This window comes from Oncorhynchus nerka, linkage group LG10, assembly GCF_034236695.1.
Source record: "Oncorhynchus nerka isolate Pitt River linkage group LG10, Oner_Uvic_2.0, whole genome shotgun sequence".
In the NCBI taxonomy this organism is placed as follows: Eukaryota; Metazoa; Chordata; class Actinopteri; order Salmoniformes; family Salmonidae; genus Oncorhynchus; species Oncorhynchus nerka.
This window is the reverse complement of record NC_088405.1, coordinates 12,126,948-12,144,279: the sequence shown is the minus strand read 5'-3', so window position 1 is coordinate 12,144,279 and position 17,332 is coordinate 12,126,948. Positions and strand designations below refer to the sequence as shown.

Below are 17,332 nucleotides of genomic sequence, written 5' to 3'. Positions count from 1 at the left end.
AGCTAAGGAAAACAGTTTGTAATGTAGTAGTTGTAGTAAATGGTTTTAGCCAGGTAACATTTAATTGATCATGTCCTGAGAGGCAGACCTGCAACTGGAAAGTCACTGGTTTGAATCCCAAGTCTGAACGGAACAATTCTGGTAGGCTTCCGGGTATCCTAGACGCCGCCTCCTGCTGTTGTGCCCTTGAGCAAGGCACAGATCCACTAAACTGCTCCAGGGACGCTTCAGTAACTGTTTCTCAGGGGTTGAAAAACAAGTTAAAAAAGGGGCCATTTTCCCACGACTTCAAATCGTCATGTTTCTGTCTGTAGAAAGATTGTATTCAATATTTTTAAATAATAAAATGTTTGATTCTTCCATTTTCTTAATGTTGGAGTATAATTTGACTTCCAGTATTTAAGTAAAATAATATTGTCCAACTCAGGCACCCCCATATGCCATGTCTTGAAATATGCATATAGACGGATTCAAAGTAAACTTACATTGTAAAACCTCTGACAGACAGATTTCTAACTCTGCCCATAACTTCTGAACTTTATAGCACACCCAGAATGCACCAATTATTGAGTCAAAGAACAATAACATTTTGTTTGGCTAAGGTGTTGGGTTGCCAGTCTCTGGACCTGAGTTTGAGTCCAGGTCAGGGGTGCTGCCCTCTGAATTCCCTGCTGCCCTCTGAATTCCCTGCAGCACTCTGTCTCTGTTTGACTCTATTTACATAGAACTTAATGCCCGACCAGTTTCTGCTTTTGAGCGCAACAGGTTCTGCCTGGAGGCATTTGAGGCAGTCCCTCTTTCCAGGAACTTGGTCACTCTTTATGAACGGCATTATGTGTTTTTCTACTGCTGCTCCCTCATCAACAATCCTCTTTAATCTCACAGTGTTTCTTTGGCTTGGCTGGGTGCCTGTGCTACGGGTCGGCTGGGTGCCTGTGCTACGGGTCGGCTGGGTGCCTGTGCTACGGGTCGGCTGGGTGCCTGTGCTACGGGTCGGCTGGGTGCCTGTGCTACGGGTCGGCTGGGTGCCTGTGCGACGGGTCGGCTGGGTGCCTGTGCGACGGGTCGGCTGGGTGCCTGTGCGACGGGTCGGCTGGGTGCCTGTGCTACGGGTCGGCTGGGTGCCTGTGCTACGGGTCGGCTGGGTGCCTGTGCTACGGGTCGGCTGGGAGCCTGTGCGACGGGTCGCCTGGGTGCCTGTGCTACGGGTCGGCTGGGTGCGTGTGCGACGGGTCGGCTGGGTGCGTGTGCGACGGGTCGGCTGGGTGCGTGTGCGACGGGTCGGCTGGGTGCGTGTGCGACGGGTCGGCTGGGTGCGTGTGCAACAGGTCGGCTGGCCAGGCGCCTGTGTGACAGGGGTCGGCTGGGTGCGTGTGCAACAGGTCGGCTGGCCAGGCGCCTGTGTGATAGGGGTCGGCTGGGTGCGTGTGCAACAGGTCGGCTGGCCAGGCGCCTGTGTGACAGGGGTCGGCTGGGTGCGTGTGCAACAGGTCGGCTGGCCAGGCGCCTGTGTGACAGGGGTCGGCTGGGTGCCTGTGCGACGGGTCGCCTGGGTGACTGTGCAACAGGTAGGCTGGCCAGGCGCCTGTGTGATAGGGGCCTGACCTCGGCTGGGTGCGTGTGCAAACAGGTCGGCTGGCCAGGCGCCTGTGTGACAGGGGTCCATCCACTTGGGTGCGTGTGCAAACCATCAGGTCGAGCTGGCCAGGCGCCTGTGTGACAGGGGTCGGTGTAACAAACCATCCACTTGGAGAGCTGCCTGTGTGCAACAGGTCGGCTGGCCAGGCGCCTGTGTGACAGGGGTCGGCTGTGGACCTGTTGAGAAAAGATTGCAAAAATTACAGAAAGAACAGGGTAAATAAACATGACCATTTCCAGGCAAATGACGTGTATAAACCATCGACTTGGAGAGCTAGCCTGACCTACAAGGTGTAACAAACCTTCCACTTGGAGAGCTAGCCTGACCTACAAGGTGTAACAAACCATCCACTTGGAGAGCTAGCCTGACCTACAAGGTGTAACAAACCATCCACTTGGAGAGCTAGCCTGACCTACAAGGTGTAACAAACCATCCACTTGGAGAGCTAGCCTGACCTACAAGGTGTATAAACCATCCACTTGGAGAGCTAGCCTGACCTACAAGGTGTATAAACCATCCACTTGGAGAGCTAGCCTGACCTACAAGGTGTAACAAACCATCCACTTGGAGAGCTAGCCTGACCTACAAGGTGTATAAACCATCCACTTGGAGAGCTAGCCTGACCTACAAGGTGTAACAAACCATCCACTTGGAGAGCTAGCCTGACCTACAAGGTGTATAAACCATCCACTTGGAGAGCTAGCCTGACCTACAAGGTGTATAAACCATCCACTTGGAGAGCTAGCCTGACCTACAAGGTGTATAAACCATCCACTTGGAGAGCTAGCCTGACCTACAAGGTGTAACAAACCATCCACTTGGAGAGCTAGCCTGACCTACAAGGTGTGACATTTGACTTACATTTATTTTGGGGTTCACTGAGAGTGGACAGTGCTCCAGCCAAAACAACCTCATTCCACTTGAAACTTTTGAATTTGCCAGCAGACTCCGCGACTTTGTGTCGTCCTGACGTCAATGCACAGGATTCCACAGCGCTGCCAATGTTCATTAAGTTGTATCCCATTTGAACAGCCAGCGTGGGACGGTCGTACGTTTTGTTCTCCTCGTTGTAGCCAGCAACAGCTCTCACTGCCGTGATGACGTGAGGTAAATTACTAGGTATGACCAAGTCCTCAAAGCACATCAGAGGTGTACACGTCCTGGCCGTGATGAGGAGTCTTGCCACCTCTCTCATTCTTTGTTGAATGTATCTGTTTCTTCTGTCATCTGGCTGTAGTTTGTTGTACAGCTCCTCTCCCATGAGGAGGATACATTTGTCATTTCTAACCACAAATGAAACTCGGCCGGAGTTCATACCACAAACGATCTTCCAAAGACCTGTGCTGACGTAGTCGGGTTGAGGACACATCTTAAACGCCATTGCTGACTGAATCCTCATCTTCGGTCCAGGTTTTGGTTCTTCAGCTTTGGGGTTCAGAGGGCAGTATCTGACATGCTTCCGTAGTGACTTTTGAATGTACAGACCTTGACAGTGCAAGCAGTGGGTGTAACATGGAGTGGATCCTGGCACTTTGGGACGGGAACAGGAGGCCATCTCTCCACTCCCACGTCTTGCTACGGCAGCATTACGCACAACGCCTCCCTTTTTATTCAGAAGACGTAAGACTTTTCTCTCTCTGGACTTCTTTCTGAAGCTGAAGGTCTTGGTCTCATCCACTTCATCCCGATGCACAATCCGCAGGTGTCTCGCGATTTTAACATAAGCCTTTCCACAGTACCGACAACACTGTTTCTTAGATCTTCTACTGTCGGTTACAGACATTGGTATGACGTGTGTAGAGCTTGGAGCTGCTGATGGGGTAGTCACCCTACTGCACACAACCTCTGGTGAAGTAATCTGCACCCTCTGACAGATCCTCTTAGCTGGATAATGAGCCCCAGAGTCTGTTTGGATGTTCTTGTCTTTGTTGCCGTCTGAAGGGCTGATCTCAGTCCCCGGGTTGTTTTCATCACATAAGTTGGACAAATCAGATGGTTCGTTCACCACACCACTAGAATGGCATGTTCTCTTCACTGGTTTACGTGCCTCAGAGTCTTCTTTAGTGCAGGAGCTACTGTCTGAAGAGTTGCTGTCTGTTACAGAGATGTTTTCCTCAGTCCAGGTGGAGAAACTAGATGCTTCATTTGATTCCACGTTACTAGAATCCTAAGAGGGAAACAAAAAGGAGAGATGAATGTAACATGAAAACTCTCGGACAGCAGAGATCCCGTTTTGGAACGTAGATATGGTCATAGAGTTTAGCATTTTAAACAATGTATATTCTTCATATTTAAATTACTTTACATTTATTCATGTTTATATTGTTCAGTATTCATTTTCTGTAAGGAAATTGCTATCAACATCTCATGTCGTCTCTGGAATTAAATGCTGCTTTGTTGTGTGTGCTGAGTGCCATTGAACATGTTAAATAATAAATTAAATATAATCTTACTTGTTCTGAAGAAGTGCTGGGACTCTGATGAACTTTACCGTTGTCACTCTGAGCTGCAGAACAGTCTGGATTTACTGCAGAGAGGAGCTGAGAGTCACTGGTTGGTTCTGATACTCTATTTTCAATCTGAGCTGCAGAACCGTCTGGATTTACTGCAGAGAGGAGCTGAGAGTCACTGGTTGGTTCTGATACTCTGTTTTCACTCTGAGCTGCAGAACCGTCTGGATTTACTGCAGAGAGGAGCTGAGAGTCACTGGTTGGTTCTGATACTCTGTTTTCACTCTGAGCTGCAGAACAGTCTGGATTTACTGCAGAGAGGAGCTGAGAGTCACTGGTTGGTTCTGATACTCTATTTTCAATCTGAGCTGCAGAACCGTCTGGATTTACTGCAGAGAGGAGCTGAGAGTCACTGGTTGGTTCTGATACTCTGCTGTCAGATTCCAGCTGCTGTTCCTCCTGATTCGTCCAGAGTTCCTCTTGTTTTGTGGGCTCTGGGTCCTCCAGACCCAGCCTGGGACTTCTCTCCTGCTGCTCTGGGGGAACCTCCTCTTTAGAGACAGGGAGAGAGGGCTGTTGGGAGTCTGGAGAGAAGGGAGGGGGAATGGGTCTCTCCATCCCATCAACAAGTTCTTCTATGTTTCCTCCCTGGGCTTCAGAACAGTCTGGATTTGCTGCAGAGAGGGTTGGTTCTGATACTCTACAAAGGCTTGTTGATTCTGATAGCCCAATGTAAAGCTGCTCTTCCTCCTGCCTGGTACCGAATTCCTCCCGTTTGTCTTTAACCTTTGTGGGCTCTGGGTCCTCCTGCTGCAGACTGGGGCTCCTCTCTTGCTGCTCAGGGGGAACCTCCTCTTCAAAGACAGGAAGTTCTGGAGGGTTGGAAGGTAGAATGGGTCTCTCCAACCCACCAACATATTCTTCTATCTTTTCACTCTTAACTGCAGAACAGTCTGGATTTACTGCAGAGAGGAGCTGAGAGTCACTGGTTGGTTCTGATACTCTGTTTTCACCCAGAGCTGCAGAACCGTCTGGATTTGCTACAGACGTTGATTCTAATTCTTTGCAAAGACTAGTTGGTTCTAAAACTCTGCAGAGGCTGGTTGGTTCTAATACTCTGATTTCAGACTCCAGACCTTGAGGCTGGTCTTCCTCTTGACTGGTCCTGAGTTCCTCCTGTTCCTCTTTAATCTGTGTGGGCTCTGGGTCCTCCTGCCCCTGACTGGGGCTCCTCTCTTGCTCACAGTGCTGCTGTTCAGGGGGAACCTCCTCTTCAGAGACAGGGAGAGGGAGCTGCTGGGAGTCTGGAGGGAGGAGAATAATAATAAGCATCTCCACTACCCCATCCACACATACTCTGTTTTCACCCAGAGCTGCAGAACAGTCTGGATTTACTGCAGAGAGGAGCTGAGAGTCACTGGTTGGTTCTGATACTCTGTTTTCACTCTGAGCTGCAGAACAGTCTGGATTTACTGCAGAGAGGAGCTGAGAGTCACTGGTTGGTTCTGATACTCTGTTTTCACTCTGAGCTGCAGAACAGTCTGGATTTACTGCAGAGAGGAGCTGAGAGTCACTGGTTGGTTCTGATACTCTGCTGTCAGATTCCAGCTGCTGTTCCTCCTGATTCGTCCAGAGTTCCTCTTGTTTTGTGGGCTCTGATTCCTCCAGACCCAGCCTGGGGCTTCTCTCCTGCAGCTCTGGGGGAACCTCCTCTTTAGAGACAGGGAGAGAGGGCTGCTGGGAGTCTGGAGAGAAGGGAGGGGGAATGGGTCTCTCCATCCCATCAACACGTTCTTCTATGTTTCCTACCTGGGGAAGGAGCTGGAGCTGAGAGTCCCTGGTTGGTTCTGATACGCTGTAATCTTCTCCATCAGGTTCCGTTTTGATCTGTTCAGTTGTGTTGGTGGGTAGAGAGTCCCTCTCTCTGTTCTCCAAGGTTTGGTCAAGATGTGAGGGCAGAGGTGGCTCCTGTTCATAGTCACTTTTCACACAGGCAGGGATTAAGATGTCTTTGGTATCAGGTTCCAGCCCTTGAGGGTGGTCCTCCTCTTGACTGGTCCTGAGTTCCTCCTCTTCCTCTTTAATCTGTGTGGGCTCTGGGTCCTCCTGCCCCAGACTGGGGCTCCTCTCTTGCTCACAGTGCTGCTGCTCATGGGGAAGCTCCTCTTCAGAGACAGGAAGAGAGAGCTGCTGGGAGTCTGGCAGGAGGGAAAAGAAAACCAATAATGATTACATTTGTATAATTATTTGATCAACAAGTATTGCCCACAGTAACTATATGATTCGTGCATTTTGAGTAATTATTTAATTGCAAACCTTCGTGGTGTAACTTGATTTCGGAGTTGAAAACCAAATCCATCAGGCTCTGTAGACGTTTGTTCTCCTCATTTGAACGGGAGATTTCTTCCAGGTACTCGCCTATATTTTGTTCAAGTACAACGGATATCTCCATAGCTACCGCTGTTAATCGTTCGGTAATAAACACATTCAACAACTGTAATTGTGACATTTTATATTCACGACGTAAACAAACCAAAGCACTAGCCGTTCATGTTCTGCTTCTTCTTCTTCTATTTTGTTTTAAGGCATTTGTTACACAATTTAAAGGATGCACTACCACCACCTACTGGAAGTAAATATGCCTCCAACTTCAAAACCTTTCTTTCACACGACGTAACAATTTCGTTCAAATTTAATTCCCCAATATTTGTTATCCTCAGTGGATCGTCCATAAGAGGTTGATGGGTTACTGCAGGTAGCTAGCGTTCTACAACATGCAACATTGAAGTTCGGTTCCAAAACACCATGGAAGAATAAAAAGAAGAAGCAAAAGAACGGGGATAAGAGCTCCAGAATTAGTTTAGAGTGAGGGTGTCAGGGTGAAGTAGCTGCGGTGAGGATCGCCGAGTTCGTCCCGCGTCCCAAGGATGATTTTGGCCCAGTGGGAGTGACATTTGTAAAGAGAATGGATCCTTGCTTTTTGGTTGATCCATATGTGGAGTCAGATTGGGTGGATGAGAGGTTGGGGACTGTTGAATTGGTGATGGTAACTTGGAGTGGATTCATGATGATTTATTGTGTTTCCTCCACCCAGAGGGAGAGGGCGCTCCGGATTACGAGATAAGGGATAAGGATTGTGATGGGTTTTTCTCTCTGGAGCATGGAGCTGTTGAAAGGATGGAATATGTTGTTTCTTAACATGACAGTGCAGTTTGTATTTGATTGAGCTCTATTTAGATTAGGCTATTTGATCGGAGAAACCTGTATGATGTGAAAAGTTGTGGGGGTGATCATGGGGCTGGAGACTGGAGGTGTCAGGTAAGAGAAAGGCAGATTGAGGTTGCCAGGGTTACAGTAGTACAGGAAGTGTGGTATGCTGAAGCAGGGAAGAGAGTGGTTGAGGAACCTGGGTACAGGGCGAGGGATCCTGAGAGGATTCCTGTGAGAGATCAAGAGACTGTGATGGGAAGAATATTTGCTTCAGCAAGGTGGGCGTTTTATCATTTATAGTCGTGGTCGTCAATTGTACTGCAGAAATGAATTGAAAGTCACAGAAAATAGAGGTTGTGGTGGCAGTGGTAGAGAAGTACTTGGGATTGCGAGGGTTTACTGCAGAAGAGCTGCAGGGGGAGTGGTAGGGGTTTGTCTTCTCAACCCACTGGTCTAGAGTTGGACTAGATAGGGTTCAATAGTGGAATGGGTGGCAATTTCCCTTGTCCCCAATATTGTATTATTGTATCAAAGAATGTAATGTCGGTAGACTGTGAATGGCCTCACACCACTCTCTTCCCTACAGTAGGTGGCGGTGTATGCACCTTAAAGTTGGATGCAATCCGACAACCAAATCCAAAAGAAGAAGAATTAAAGCAGGAAGTGAATAGCTAGAGCATTAGTTTATTTTCCTCGTTGACATGTGGCTTTATAGACCGTAAAATCCCCAAATTACAGATGGAGTTGAATGCGTTTCTTACTCAGCGGCTAACAGCGGCCGCTGTGGAGATATCGGCTGTCTTTGAAAAAAAGATTGTCGAGTACCGGGTAGAAATCTCCCGCTCGAAGGAGGAGAACAAACGTCTACAGCGGCTGTTGGATTTGGTTTTCCACCCGGAAATCAAGTTACATCGAGCAGGTTTGTAATAATAGCTACTGTGGGAAACAAAATTATTCATCAAATAATTATACTCACTTAGTCATTCACACACACAGTTAGACTGCAGTATATTAACCCGTCTGTCTCCACACCCGGGGGACCCAAACAATCATGTTTCCTGTAGTAAACCTAGCAAAATCACCACTTCCATAAATAGTGTTTTTTATTTTTGTGTTTTTTTATTCTATTAAATACATTGGAATGGTTAGGGTTAAATGTGAGTCAGCCCTGCTTTGAGGGTCTATAGGACTGTATACATTTTTAAAAACCTTTTATTAACGTGACAGTAGCTCTATTCTAGCCGACACGGTGAGTTTGGGAGCTGTACTAACGGTCCACTCAGTATTATCTGTTTAACTCCGTATGAAAGGATTTCAAATAGTATTTGAACCCAGGTCTGAAGATCACACAGATCACTAGCCAGAGGGAACAAGAAGCATCGTGTGTGTGTGTGTGTGTGTGCGTGCCCGCCAGCCTCAGCGGGGTGATAGAAACCTTGAACATCCTTTTTCCAGGGATACAGTATCTTACACCTATCACTCCCATTTAAAAATAAGAATAATAATCTTGTGTATTACTTTATATGACCAGTATAACTGCATCAGAGGAGGCTGGTGGGAGGAGTTTTAGGAGGATGGGCTTATTGTAATGGCTGGAATGGAATAAATGGAACATTATTAATCATATGGAAACCACATGTTGGACTCAGTTCTATTGATTCCTCCTATAGCACCTCCCACCAGCCTCCTCTGGACTGCATTGTTAAGGAAGAGCTTGCAATCACTGTTTACACCTGCTGTATCCTGCTGCATCCTGCAGTACGTGAATAAACTCTGATTGAATTTGTTTTCCTTTTCTTCCCTCCAGACTCCCAGCAGCTCTCTCTTCCTGTCTCTGAAGAGGAGGTTCCCCCAGAGCAGCAGCACTGTGAGCAGGAGAGGAGCCCCAGTCAGGGGCAGGAGGACCCAGAGCCCACACAGATTAAAGAGGAAGAGGAGGAACTCAGGACCAGTCAGAAGGAAGACCAGCCTCAAGGTCTGGAACCTGATACCAAAGACCTCTTGATTCCTGCCTGTGTGAAAAGTGACTATGAACAGGACCCACCTCTGCCCTCACATCTTGACCAAACCTTGGAGAACAGAGAGAGGGACTCTCTACCCACCAACACAACTGAACAGATCAAAACAGAACCTGATGGAGAAGATTACAGCATATCAGAACCAACCAGGGACTCTCAGCTCCTCTCTGAAGCCCAGGTAGGAAACATAGAAGAACGTGTTGATGGGATGGAGAGACCCATTCCCCCTCCCTTCTCTCCAGACTCCCAGCAGCCCTCTCTCCCTGTCTCTAAAGAGGAGGTTCCCCCAGAGCAGCAGGAGAGAAGCCCCAGGCTGGGTCTGGAGGACCCAGAGCCCACAAAACAAGAGGAAGTCTGGATGAATCAGGAGGAACAGCAGCTGGAATCCGACAGCAGAGTATCAGAACCAATCAGTGACTCTCAGCTCCTCTCTGCAGTAAATCCAGACTGTTCTGCAGCTCAGAGTGAAAACGGTAAAGTTCATCAGAGTCCCAGCACTTCTTCAGAACAAGTAAGATTATATTTATTGTGTTAGTATACATGTAGAACAGCACAAAAAGGCAGCATTTAATTGTAGTGAAAACAGCCAAATGATTACATGAGATTCTGAAAGAAATTTCTTTACAGAAAATGAATACAAAAAAAAAATGAATATATACATTTTTAAATATAAAGTATATGGACAATTCCAGCATTATGGACATTACATTTGCAAGCAAAATCACAACCTTAATATCTCACACTCACAGAATGGACAAAGTAAATAGAATGATGTGTGTCTATAGTACTCCTTGGGTGAACCCAAAACAGACTTCTAAATCCTGTCAAGTTGGAGAAATTAATAATTAATGAAATGTATGTCAAAACAAACCATACAACTCTATGCACAAGGACGACTTTTGTAGATGCAAATTCTGGTAACAGAATGACGGGCACCAACCGTCATTCTGTTACCAGACTTTCTATCTGCATTGGTCTTCCAGTATGTGTTTTTGTAAAACATTCTGTGGAAGTTGTTCAAAGTTGTCCTTGTGCATACAGTAGTTGTATGGTTTGTTTAACCTTGCAATCATTGTTTTTTTTGTTTGACATACACTATATATACAAAAGTATGTGGACACCCCTTTAAATTAGTGGCGTAGGCTAGTTCAGCTGACAGGTGTGTAAAATTGAGCACACCGCCATGCAATCTCCATAGACAAACATTGGCAGTGGAATGGCCTTACTGAAGAGCTTAGTGACTTTCAACGTGGCACCGTCATAGGATGCCACATTTCCAACAAGTCGGTTTGTCAAATTTCTGCCCTGCTAGATCTGCCCCCTGTCAACTGCAAGTGCGGTTATTGTGAAGTGGAAACGTCAAGGAGTAACAACGGCTCAGCCACAAAGTGGTAGGCCACACAAGCTCACAGAGCAGGACCGCCAAGTGCTGAAGCACGTAGAGCTTAAGAATCGTCTGTCCTCGGTTGCAACACTCACTACAGAGTTCCAAACTGCCTCTGGCAGCAACGGCAGCACAATTAACTGTTCGTCGGAGCTTCATTTAAATTAGTCTCCACGGCCGAGCAGCTGCACACAAGCCTAACATCACCATCTGGTGTAAAGCTCGCCACCACTGGACTCTGGAGCAGTGGAAACACGTTCTCTGGAGTGATGAATCACACATCTGGCTGGATGGACAAATCTGGGTTTGACGGATGACCGGATAACGCTACCTCTCCGAGTGCATAATGACAACTGTAAAGTTTGGTGGAGGAGGAATAATGGTCTAGGGCTGTTTTTCATGGTTCGGGCCCCTTAGTTCCAGAGAAGGGAAATCTTAACCCCACAGCATACAATGACATTCTAGACCATTCTGTGCTTCCAACTTTGTGGAAACAGTTTGGGAAAGGCCCTTTCCTGTTTCAACATGACAATGCCCCTGTGCACAAAGCGAAGTCCATACAGAAATGGTTTGTTGAGATTGGTGTGGAAGAACATGACTGGCCTGCACAGAGCCCTGAACTCAACCCCATCGAACACCTTTTGGATGAAATGGAACGCCGACTGCGAGCAAGGCCTAATCTCCCAAAATCAGTGCCCGACCTCACCAATGCTCTTGTGGCTGAATGGAAACAAGTCCCTGCAGCAATGTTCCAACATCTAGTGGAAAGGCTTCACAGAAGAGTGGACAACTCCATATTAATGCCCCTGATTTTGGAATGAATGTTCAACGAGCAGGTGTCCACATACTTCTAGTCATGTAGTGTACATTTTAATGTGAAAAATATGAGTCTCATTTCCATGGAATTGTCCACTTACAGTGCATTGGTAAAGTATTCAGACCACATTTTCCACATTTTGTTACGTAACAGCCTTATTCTAAAATGTATTATATCGTTTTTTCCCCCTCATCAATCTACACACAATACCCCATAAATTTAATAATGACAAAGCAAAAACAAGTTTTTATAAATTTGCACAATCACATATACACAAGTATTCAGACCTTTTACGCAGTACTTTGTTGAAGCATCTTTGGCAGCGTTTACAACCTCAAGTCTTCTTGGGTATGACGCTACAAGCTTGGCACACCTGTATTTGAGGAGTTTCTCCCATTCTTCTCTGCAGATCCTCTCAAGCTCTGTCAGGTTGGATGGGGAGCGTCGTTGTACAGCTATTTTCAGGTCTCTCCAGAGATGTTCAAGTCCGGGCTCTGGCAGGGTCACTCAAGGACATTCAGAGACTTGTCCCGAAGCCACTCCGGCGTTGTTGTCCTGTTGGAAGGTGAACCTTCGCCCCAGTCTGAGGTCCTGAGTGATCTGAACCAAGTTTTCATCAAGGATCTCTCTACTTTGCTCCGTTAATGTTTCCTTCAATCTTGACTAGTCTTCCAGTCCCTGCCACCACCTTGCTTCACTGTAGGGATGGTGCCAGGTTTCTTCCAGATGTGACACTTGGCATTCAAGCCAAGGAGTTCAATCTTGGTTTCATCAGACCAGAAAATATTGTTTCTCATGGTCCGAGAGTCTAGGTGCCTTTTGGCAAACTCCAAGTGGCTGTCATGTGCCTTTTACTGAGGAGTGGCATCCGTCTGGCCACTCGACCATAAAGGCCTGATTGGTGGACGCCTGCAGAGATGATTGTCCTTCTGGAAGGTTCTCCCATCTCCACAGAGGAGCTCTAGAGCTCTGTCAGAGTGACCATCGGGTTCTTGGTCACCTCCCTGACCGAGGCCTTTGTCCCCTGATTGCTCAGTCGGGCGGCCAGCTCTAGGAAGATTCTTGGTGGTTCCAAACTTCTTCCATTTAAGAATGAGGCCACTGTGTTTTTGGGGACCTTCAGTACTGCAGAAAAGTTTTGGTACCCTTACCCAGGTCTCTGCCTCGACACAATCCTGTCTCTGAGCTCTACGGACAATTCCTTCCACCTCATGGCTTGGTTTTTGCTCTGACAATTTCGAGTCTCATAGGCAAAGGGTCTGAATACTTATGTAAATAAGGTATGTTTATTTTTTATACATTTTGCAAAAATTTCTAAACCTGTTTTTGCATTGTCATTATGGGGTATTGTGTGTAGATTGATGAGGGGAAAAAATATTTTACCAATTTTAAAATAAGGCTGTAAAGTAAAAAAAATGGGAGAAAAGTCAAGGTGTCTGAATACTTTCCAAATGCACTGTACAATGTTTAATATGATAACTCTACGACCATATCTACGTTCCAAAACGGGATCTCTGCTGTCCGAGAGTTTTCATGTTACATTCATCTCTCCTTTTTGTTTCCCTCTTAGGATTCTAGTAACGTGGAATCAAATGAAGCATCTAGTTTCTCCATCTGGACTGAGGAAAACATCTCTGTAACAGACAGCAACTCTTCAGACAGTAGCTCCTGCACTAAAGAAGACTCTGAGGCACGTAAACCAGTGAAGAGAACATGCCATTCTAGTGGTGTGGTGAACGAACCATCTGATTTGTCCAACTTATGTGATGAAAACAACCCGGGGACTGAGATCAGCCCTTCAGACGGCAACAAAGACAAGAACATCCAAACAGACTCTGGGGCTCATTATCCAGCTAAGAGGATCTGTCAGAGGGTGCATGATGTTGCCGTAGCAAGACGTGGGAGTGGAGAGATGGCCTCCTGTTCCCGTCCCAAAGTGCCAGGATCCACTCCATGTTACACCCACTGCTTGCACTGTCAAGGTCTGTACATTCAAAAGTCACTACGGAAGCATGTCAGATACTGCCCTCTGAACCCCAAAGCTGAAGAACCAAAACCTGGACCGAAGATGAGGATTCAGTCAGCAATGGCGTTTAAGATGTGTCCTCAACCCGACTACGTCAGCACAGGTCTTTGGAAGATCGTTTGTGGTATGAACTCCGGCCGAGTTTCATTTGTGGTTAGAAATGACAAATGTATCCTCCTCATGGGAGAGGAGCTGTACAACAAACTACAGCCAGATGACAGAAGAAACAGATACATTCAACAAAGAATGAGAGAGGTGGCAAGACTCCTCATCACGGCCAGGACGTGTACACCTCTGATGTGCTTTGAGGACTTGGTCATACCTAGTAATTTACCTCACGTCATCACGGCAGTGAGAGCTGTTGCTGGCTACAACGAGGAGAACAAAACGTACGACCGTCCCACGCTGGCTGTTCAAATGGGATACAACTTAATGAACATTGGCAGCGCTGTGGAATCCTGTGCATTGACGTCAGGACGACACAAAGTCGCGGAGTCTGCTGGCAAATTCAAAAGTTTCAAGTGGAATGAGGTTGTTTTGGCTGGAGCACTGTCCACTCTCAGTGAACCCCAAAATAAATGTAAGTCAAATGTCACACCTTGTAGGTCAGGCTAGCTCTCCAAGTGGATGGTTTGTTACACCTTGTAGGTCAGGCTAGCTCTCCAAGTGGATGGTTTATACACCTTGTAGGTCAGGCTAGCTCTCCAAGTGGATGGTTTATACACCTTGTAGGTCAGGCTAGCTCTCCAAGTGGATGGTTTATACACCTTGTAGGTCAGGCTAGCTCTCCGAGTGGATGGTTTATACACCTTGTAGGTCAGGCTAGCTCTCCGAGTGGATGGTTTGCCAGACAGGAAATTTGCCTGGAAATGGTCATGTTTATTCATATTCTGTTCATATATTTTATATTCATTTTTTCTCTGTCTTTCTCTGGTTGTTTCAGTGAAATATGAAAATCGTGATATTATTTTCCATTCTTTGCCTCCATTTTTGCAATCTTTTAAGCAACCTTTTCTCAACAGGCGCCCAGCCGGCCCGTCGCACAGGCGCCCAGCCGGCCCGTCTCCCAGCGGAGCCGGCGCCTAGCAAACCCGTCGCACAGGCGCCCAGCCGACCCGTCACACAGGCGCCCAGCCGGCCCGTCTCCCAGCTGAGCCGGCGCCCGGCGCACAGGCTCCCAGCCGGCCCGTCTCCCAGCTGAGCCGGCGCCCGGCGCACAGGCTCCCAGCCAACCCAAAGAAACACTGTGAGATTAAAGAGGATCGTTGATGAGGGAGCAGCAGTAGAGAAACACATAATGCCGTTCATAAAGAGTGGCTAAGTTCCTGAAAAGAGGGACTGCCTCAAATGCCTCCAGTCAGAACCTGTGGCGCTCAAAAGCAGAAACTGGTTGGGCATTAAGTTCTATGTGAATAGAGTCAAACGGAGACAGAGTACTGTAGCAAACTTGGGAGACCGCGGCCCTGACGGGGACTTCAAATCCGGTCCAGAGACTGTCAACGCAACACCTTAGCCATTGCGTTTCCCAGTCAGACTTCGAACCAGCCAGGGATTTGAACCAGCAACTTTGTGTGTGGTGGGGGGTTACAGGTACCAATATTTAAATTCATATTCTGTTCGTATATTTTATATTCATTAGTTCACACATTGTACCTGTGGGTTGCCACTAAAAACATTGAAGAAGAAATGAACTTCGCCACTTCCTGGTTGGTAAAATTCTAATGGTAAACCTCATTTCAGTTTGTCACAAAACAAGCTCAATAGTGTAGACTACAGGATCATTGTACCATCTAAACCGCTGTGAAATATATTTTCCATAAACAAAAAGATTGTATTTTCGTCTGTTTTGAAGCTGGTGTACAAAACTTGAAATTAAAAGATGCAAAAACAAAACATAAGAACGGGAAGCACATAGAACAGATCTACCGGCTTCCTAGACTTGCTTTCAATCAGTGACAGATCTATAACTGTAAGTAGAGATGGAGTCCTCCATCGGGATCTTGAGAGGCAGTAGGGCTTATTTGTTTTTGTCATTTGAAATTAAACTGAATTTTATCTATGATCTTCAATGCATTTTTATTTTATTTTTTTATTTTACCTTTATTTAACCAGGCAAGTCAGTTAAGAACAAATTCTTATTTTACAATGACTGCCTGGGAACAGTGGGTTAACTACCTGTTCAGGGGCAGAACGACAGATTTGTACCTTGTCAGCTCGGGGGTTTGAACTTGCAACCTTCCCGTTACTAGTCCAACGCTCTAACCACTAGGCTACGCTGCCGCCCCGCATTTGGGAGCAATGGAGATGCATTGTCTAGATATAGTACAATATCGTCTGCGTATTGGTGTTATTTTCTTTGATGAATGGCCTGGGGGGGGTTGCCATGGATAATAAAATAACAAAGGAGAAACTGATCGCCTTGTCTGCTGCTTCTAGTGATTCTGAACAGAGCAGATATTGCCTGTTATAACTATGGCTGAGGGATTGGCATATTAATGAAATTAGAGCCATTTTTCAAGACCGACCAGAGTTCTAACCATTCTAGTTTAGTAAAAGCTTTTTCTGCATGGAGAGATGAAACAGCCCAAGGACCTGTTGATTCTGATGAAGCATCGAAGATATGGAATAGTCGACGGATCTAATCAGAGGATAAATATATATATATATTTTTTACAAACCCGCTTCGGTCCTTTTGGACCAATTTGGATACGTAAGTCTTGAGACGGGATGACAATTTTAGTAGGCAGTTTTAATATCTGTGTTTATCGAAGATAGGGGGCGATAGAGAGTACACTGGGTGACATCCTTTATTTTTGTATAGGTAAAATTAGTGCTGTATTTACATTTCTCCAAAATGAACCTGTGTGTGAACAGCTGTGTTAATCATTTAGAGCAATAGTGGACCTAATTGAGACCAGCGACATGTTGGTTCCAGGCCTGTTTCTCTAACGCGAGGCTACCTGATACCCCTAAGGACATGTTTCATGACTACATCTATTTTCAGATCAAACTACTGTGTTTTCCTGTATTAATGTTACTATTGAACGATTATCATTGTGAAATCTTCTGCTTTGTTGTACATTTCCACTTTTATGGATTGAATTGGGCAGGATCCTTTCTCTAATATGTTATAGAGATACCAATATCAGATTTAATGCCAGAGATCATGTCACATTGCTACTTAAAGCCCCATGCAGTATTTAAAACAATATATTTAAATCATCACTGTATGATTACTAAATCACTGTGTTTATTTCAGTAAAATAACACCATATTTTTAAAAATGATTTATTTCCCTGAGCCTCCTTTTACCATTGAAATGCTCAGTCTGGTTGTGGTGATACAAATGTAAATATATTTACAAACACAGCCCTGATTGGCGGACAGGCTCGTCTAGACTGGAGCCGGGGTGCTCAAACATTTGGGGTTGGTGAAATATTATCTGAGTGGTGGGCCATGGGCGGAGGGCGGAGCCATGGGCGGAGGGCGGAGCCATGGGCGGAGTAAATAGATATGATCTATTTAGAAATATAATATGTAAACAATAACTTTTTATGGTCTTGAAGCAATATCTTTTTTTAAGGAATCATAGAATTAGTGGCCCTAACTTGACACCTAACAACACGTTATCATTACCTTATTACCTAGACTTTAGGGGGACCCTAATGCTACATCCGGTTTGCCGTCTTCCTTGTACCATGTAAACGCAGCTTAAGCCAGATTTGGTAGAGAGAAACATACATTTTTAAAGTACATTTCCTGCAATTCTGCATATTGTGCTATGGGTT

At 46.1% G+C, this 17,332-nt stretch overlaps 2 protein-coding genes across 3 annotated transcripts; one reads left to right on the top strand and one right to left on the bottom strand.

The window, feature by feature from the left end:
* Nucleotides 1-643: 643 nt before the first annotated feature.
* Nucleotides 644-6,653, bottom strand: LOC135573617 (uncharacterized). Its single transcript, XM_065022881.1, has 5 exons — nt 6,406-6,653; nt 4,093-6,287; nt 2,501-3,806; nt 1,741-1,815; nt 644-1,647 (listed from the first exon to the last, which is right to left on the bottom strand). The coding sequence occupies exons 1-5, from the start codon at nt 6,596-6,598 to the stop codon at nt 644-646; spliced, it is 4,773 nt and encodes a 1,590-aa protein (XP_064878953.1). The 5' UTR covers nt 6,599-6,653.
* A 1,297-nt stretch (nt 6,654-7,950) lies between these two features.
* LOC135573652 (uncharacterized) lies at nt 7,951-15,959 on the top strand. 2 transcript variants are annotated; one of them, XM_065023016.1, is made up of 5 exons: nt 7,951-8,218; nt 9,107-9,828; nt 13,089-14,124; nt 14,567-14,717; nt 14,765-15,959. In XM_065023016.1, the coding sequence occupies exons 1-5, from the start codon at nt 8,038-8,040 to the stop codon at nt 14,811-14,813; spliced, it is 2,139 nt and encodes a 712-aa protein (XP_064879088.1). In that variant the 5' UTR covers nt 7,951-8,037; the 3' UTR covers nt 14,814-15,959. The 2 variants fall into 2 exon arrangements, with proteins under 2 accessions (XP_064879088.1, XP_064879089.1); XM_065023017.1 differs by having other exon boundaries at nt 14,567-15,959.
* Nucleotides 15,960-17,332: the final 1,373 nt, after the last annotated feature.

Coding starts and splice junctions, on each gene's coding strand:
- LOC135573617 (XM_065022881.1), bottom strand. CDS start 6,598: ATGTCACAATTACAGTTGTTGAATGTGTTTATTACCGAACGATTAACA. Junction 6,288..6,405: donor AATCAAGTTACACCACGAAG/GTTTGCAATTAA, acceptor CCCTCCTGCCAG/ACTCCCAGCAGCTCTCTCTT. Junction 1,816..2,500: donor CAGTGAACCCCAAAATAAAT/GTAAGTCAAATG, acceptor TTTTCTCAACAG/GTCCACAGCCGACCCCTGTC.
- LOC135573652 (XM_065023016.1), top strand. CDS start 8,038: ATGGAGTTGAATGCGTTTCTTACTCAGCGGCTAACAGCGGCCGCTGTG. Junction 8,219..9,106: donor AATCAAGTTACATCGAGCAG/GTTTGTAATAAT, acceptor TCTTCCCTCCAG/ACTCCCAGCAGCTCTCTCTT. Junction 9,829..13,088: donor CCAGCACTTCTTCAGAACAA/GTAAGATTATAT, acceptor TTTCCCTCTTAG/GATTCTAGTAACGTGGAATC.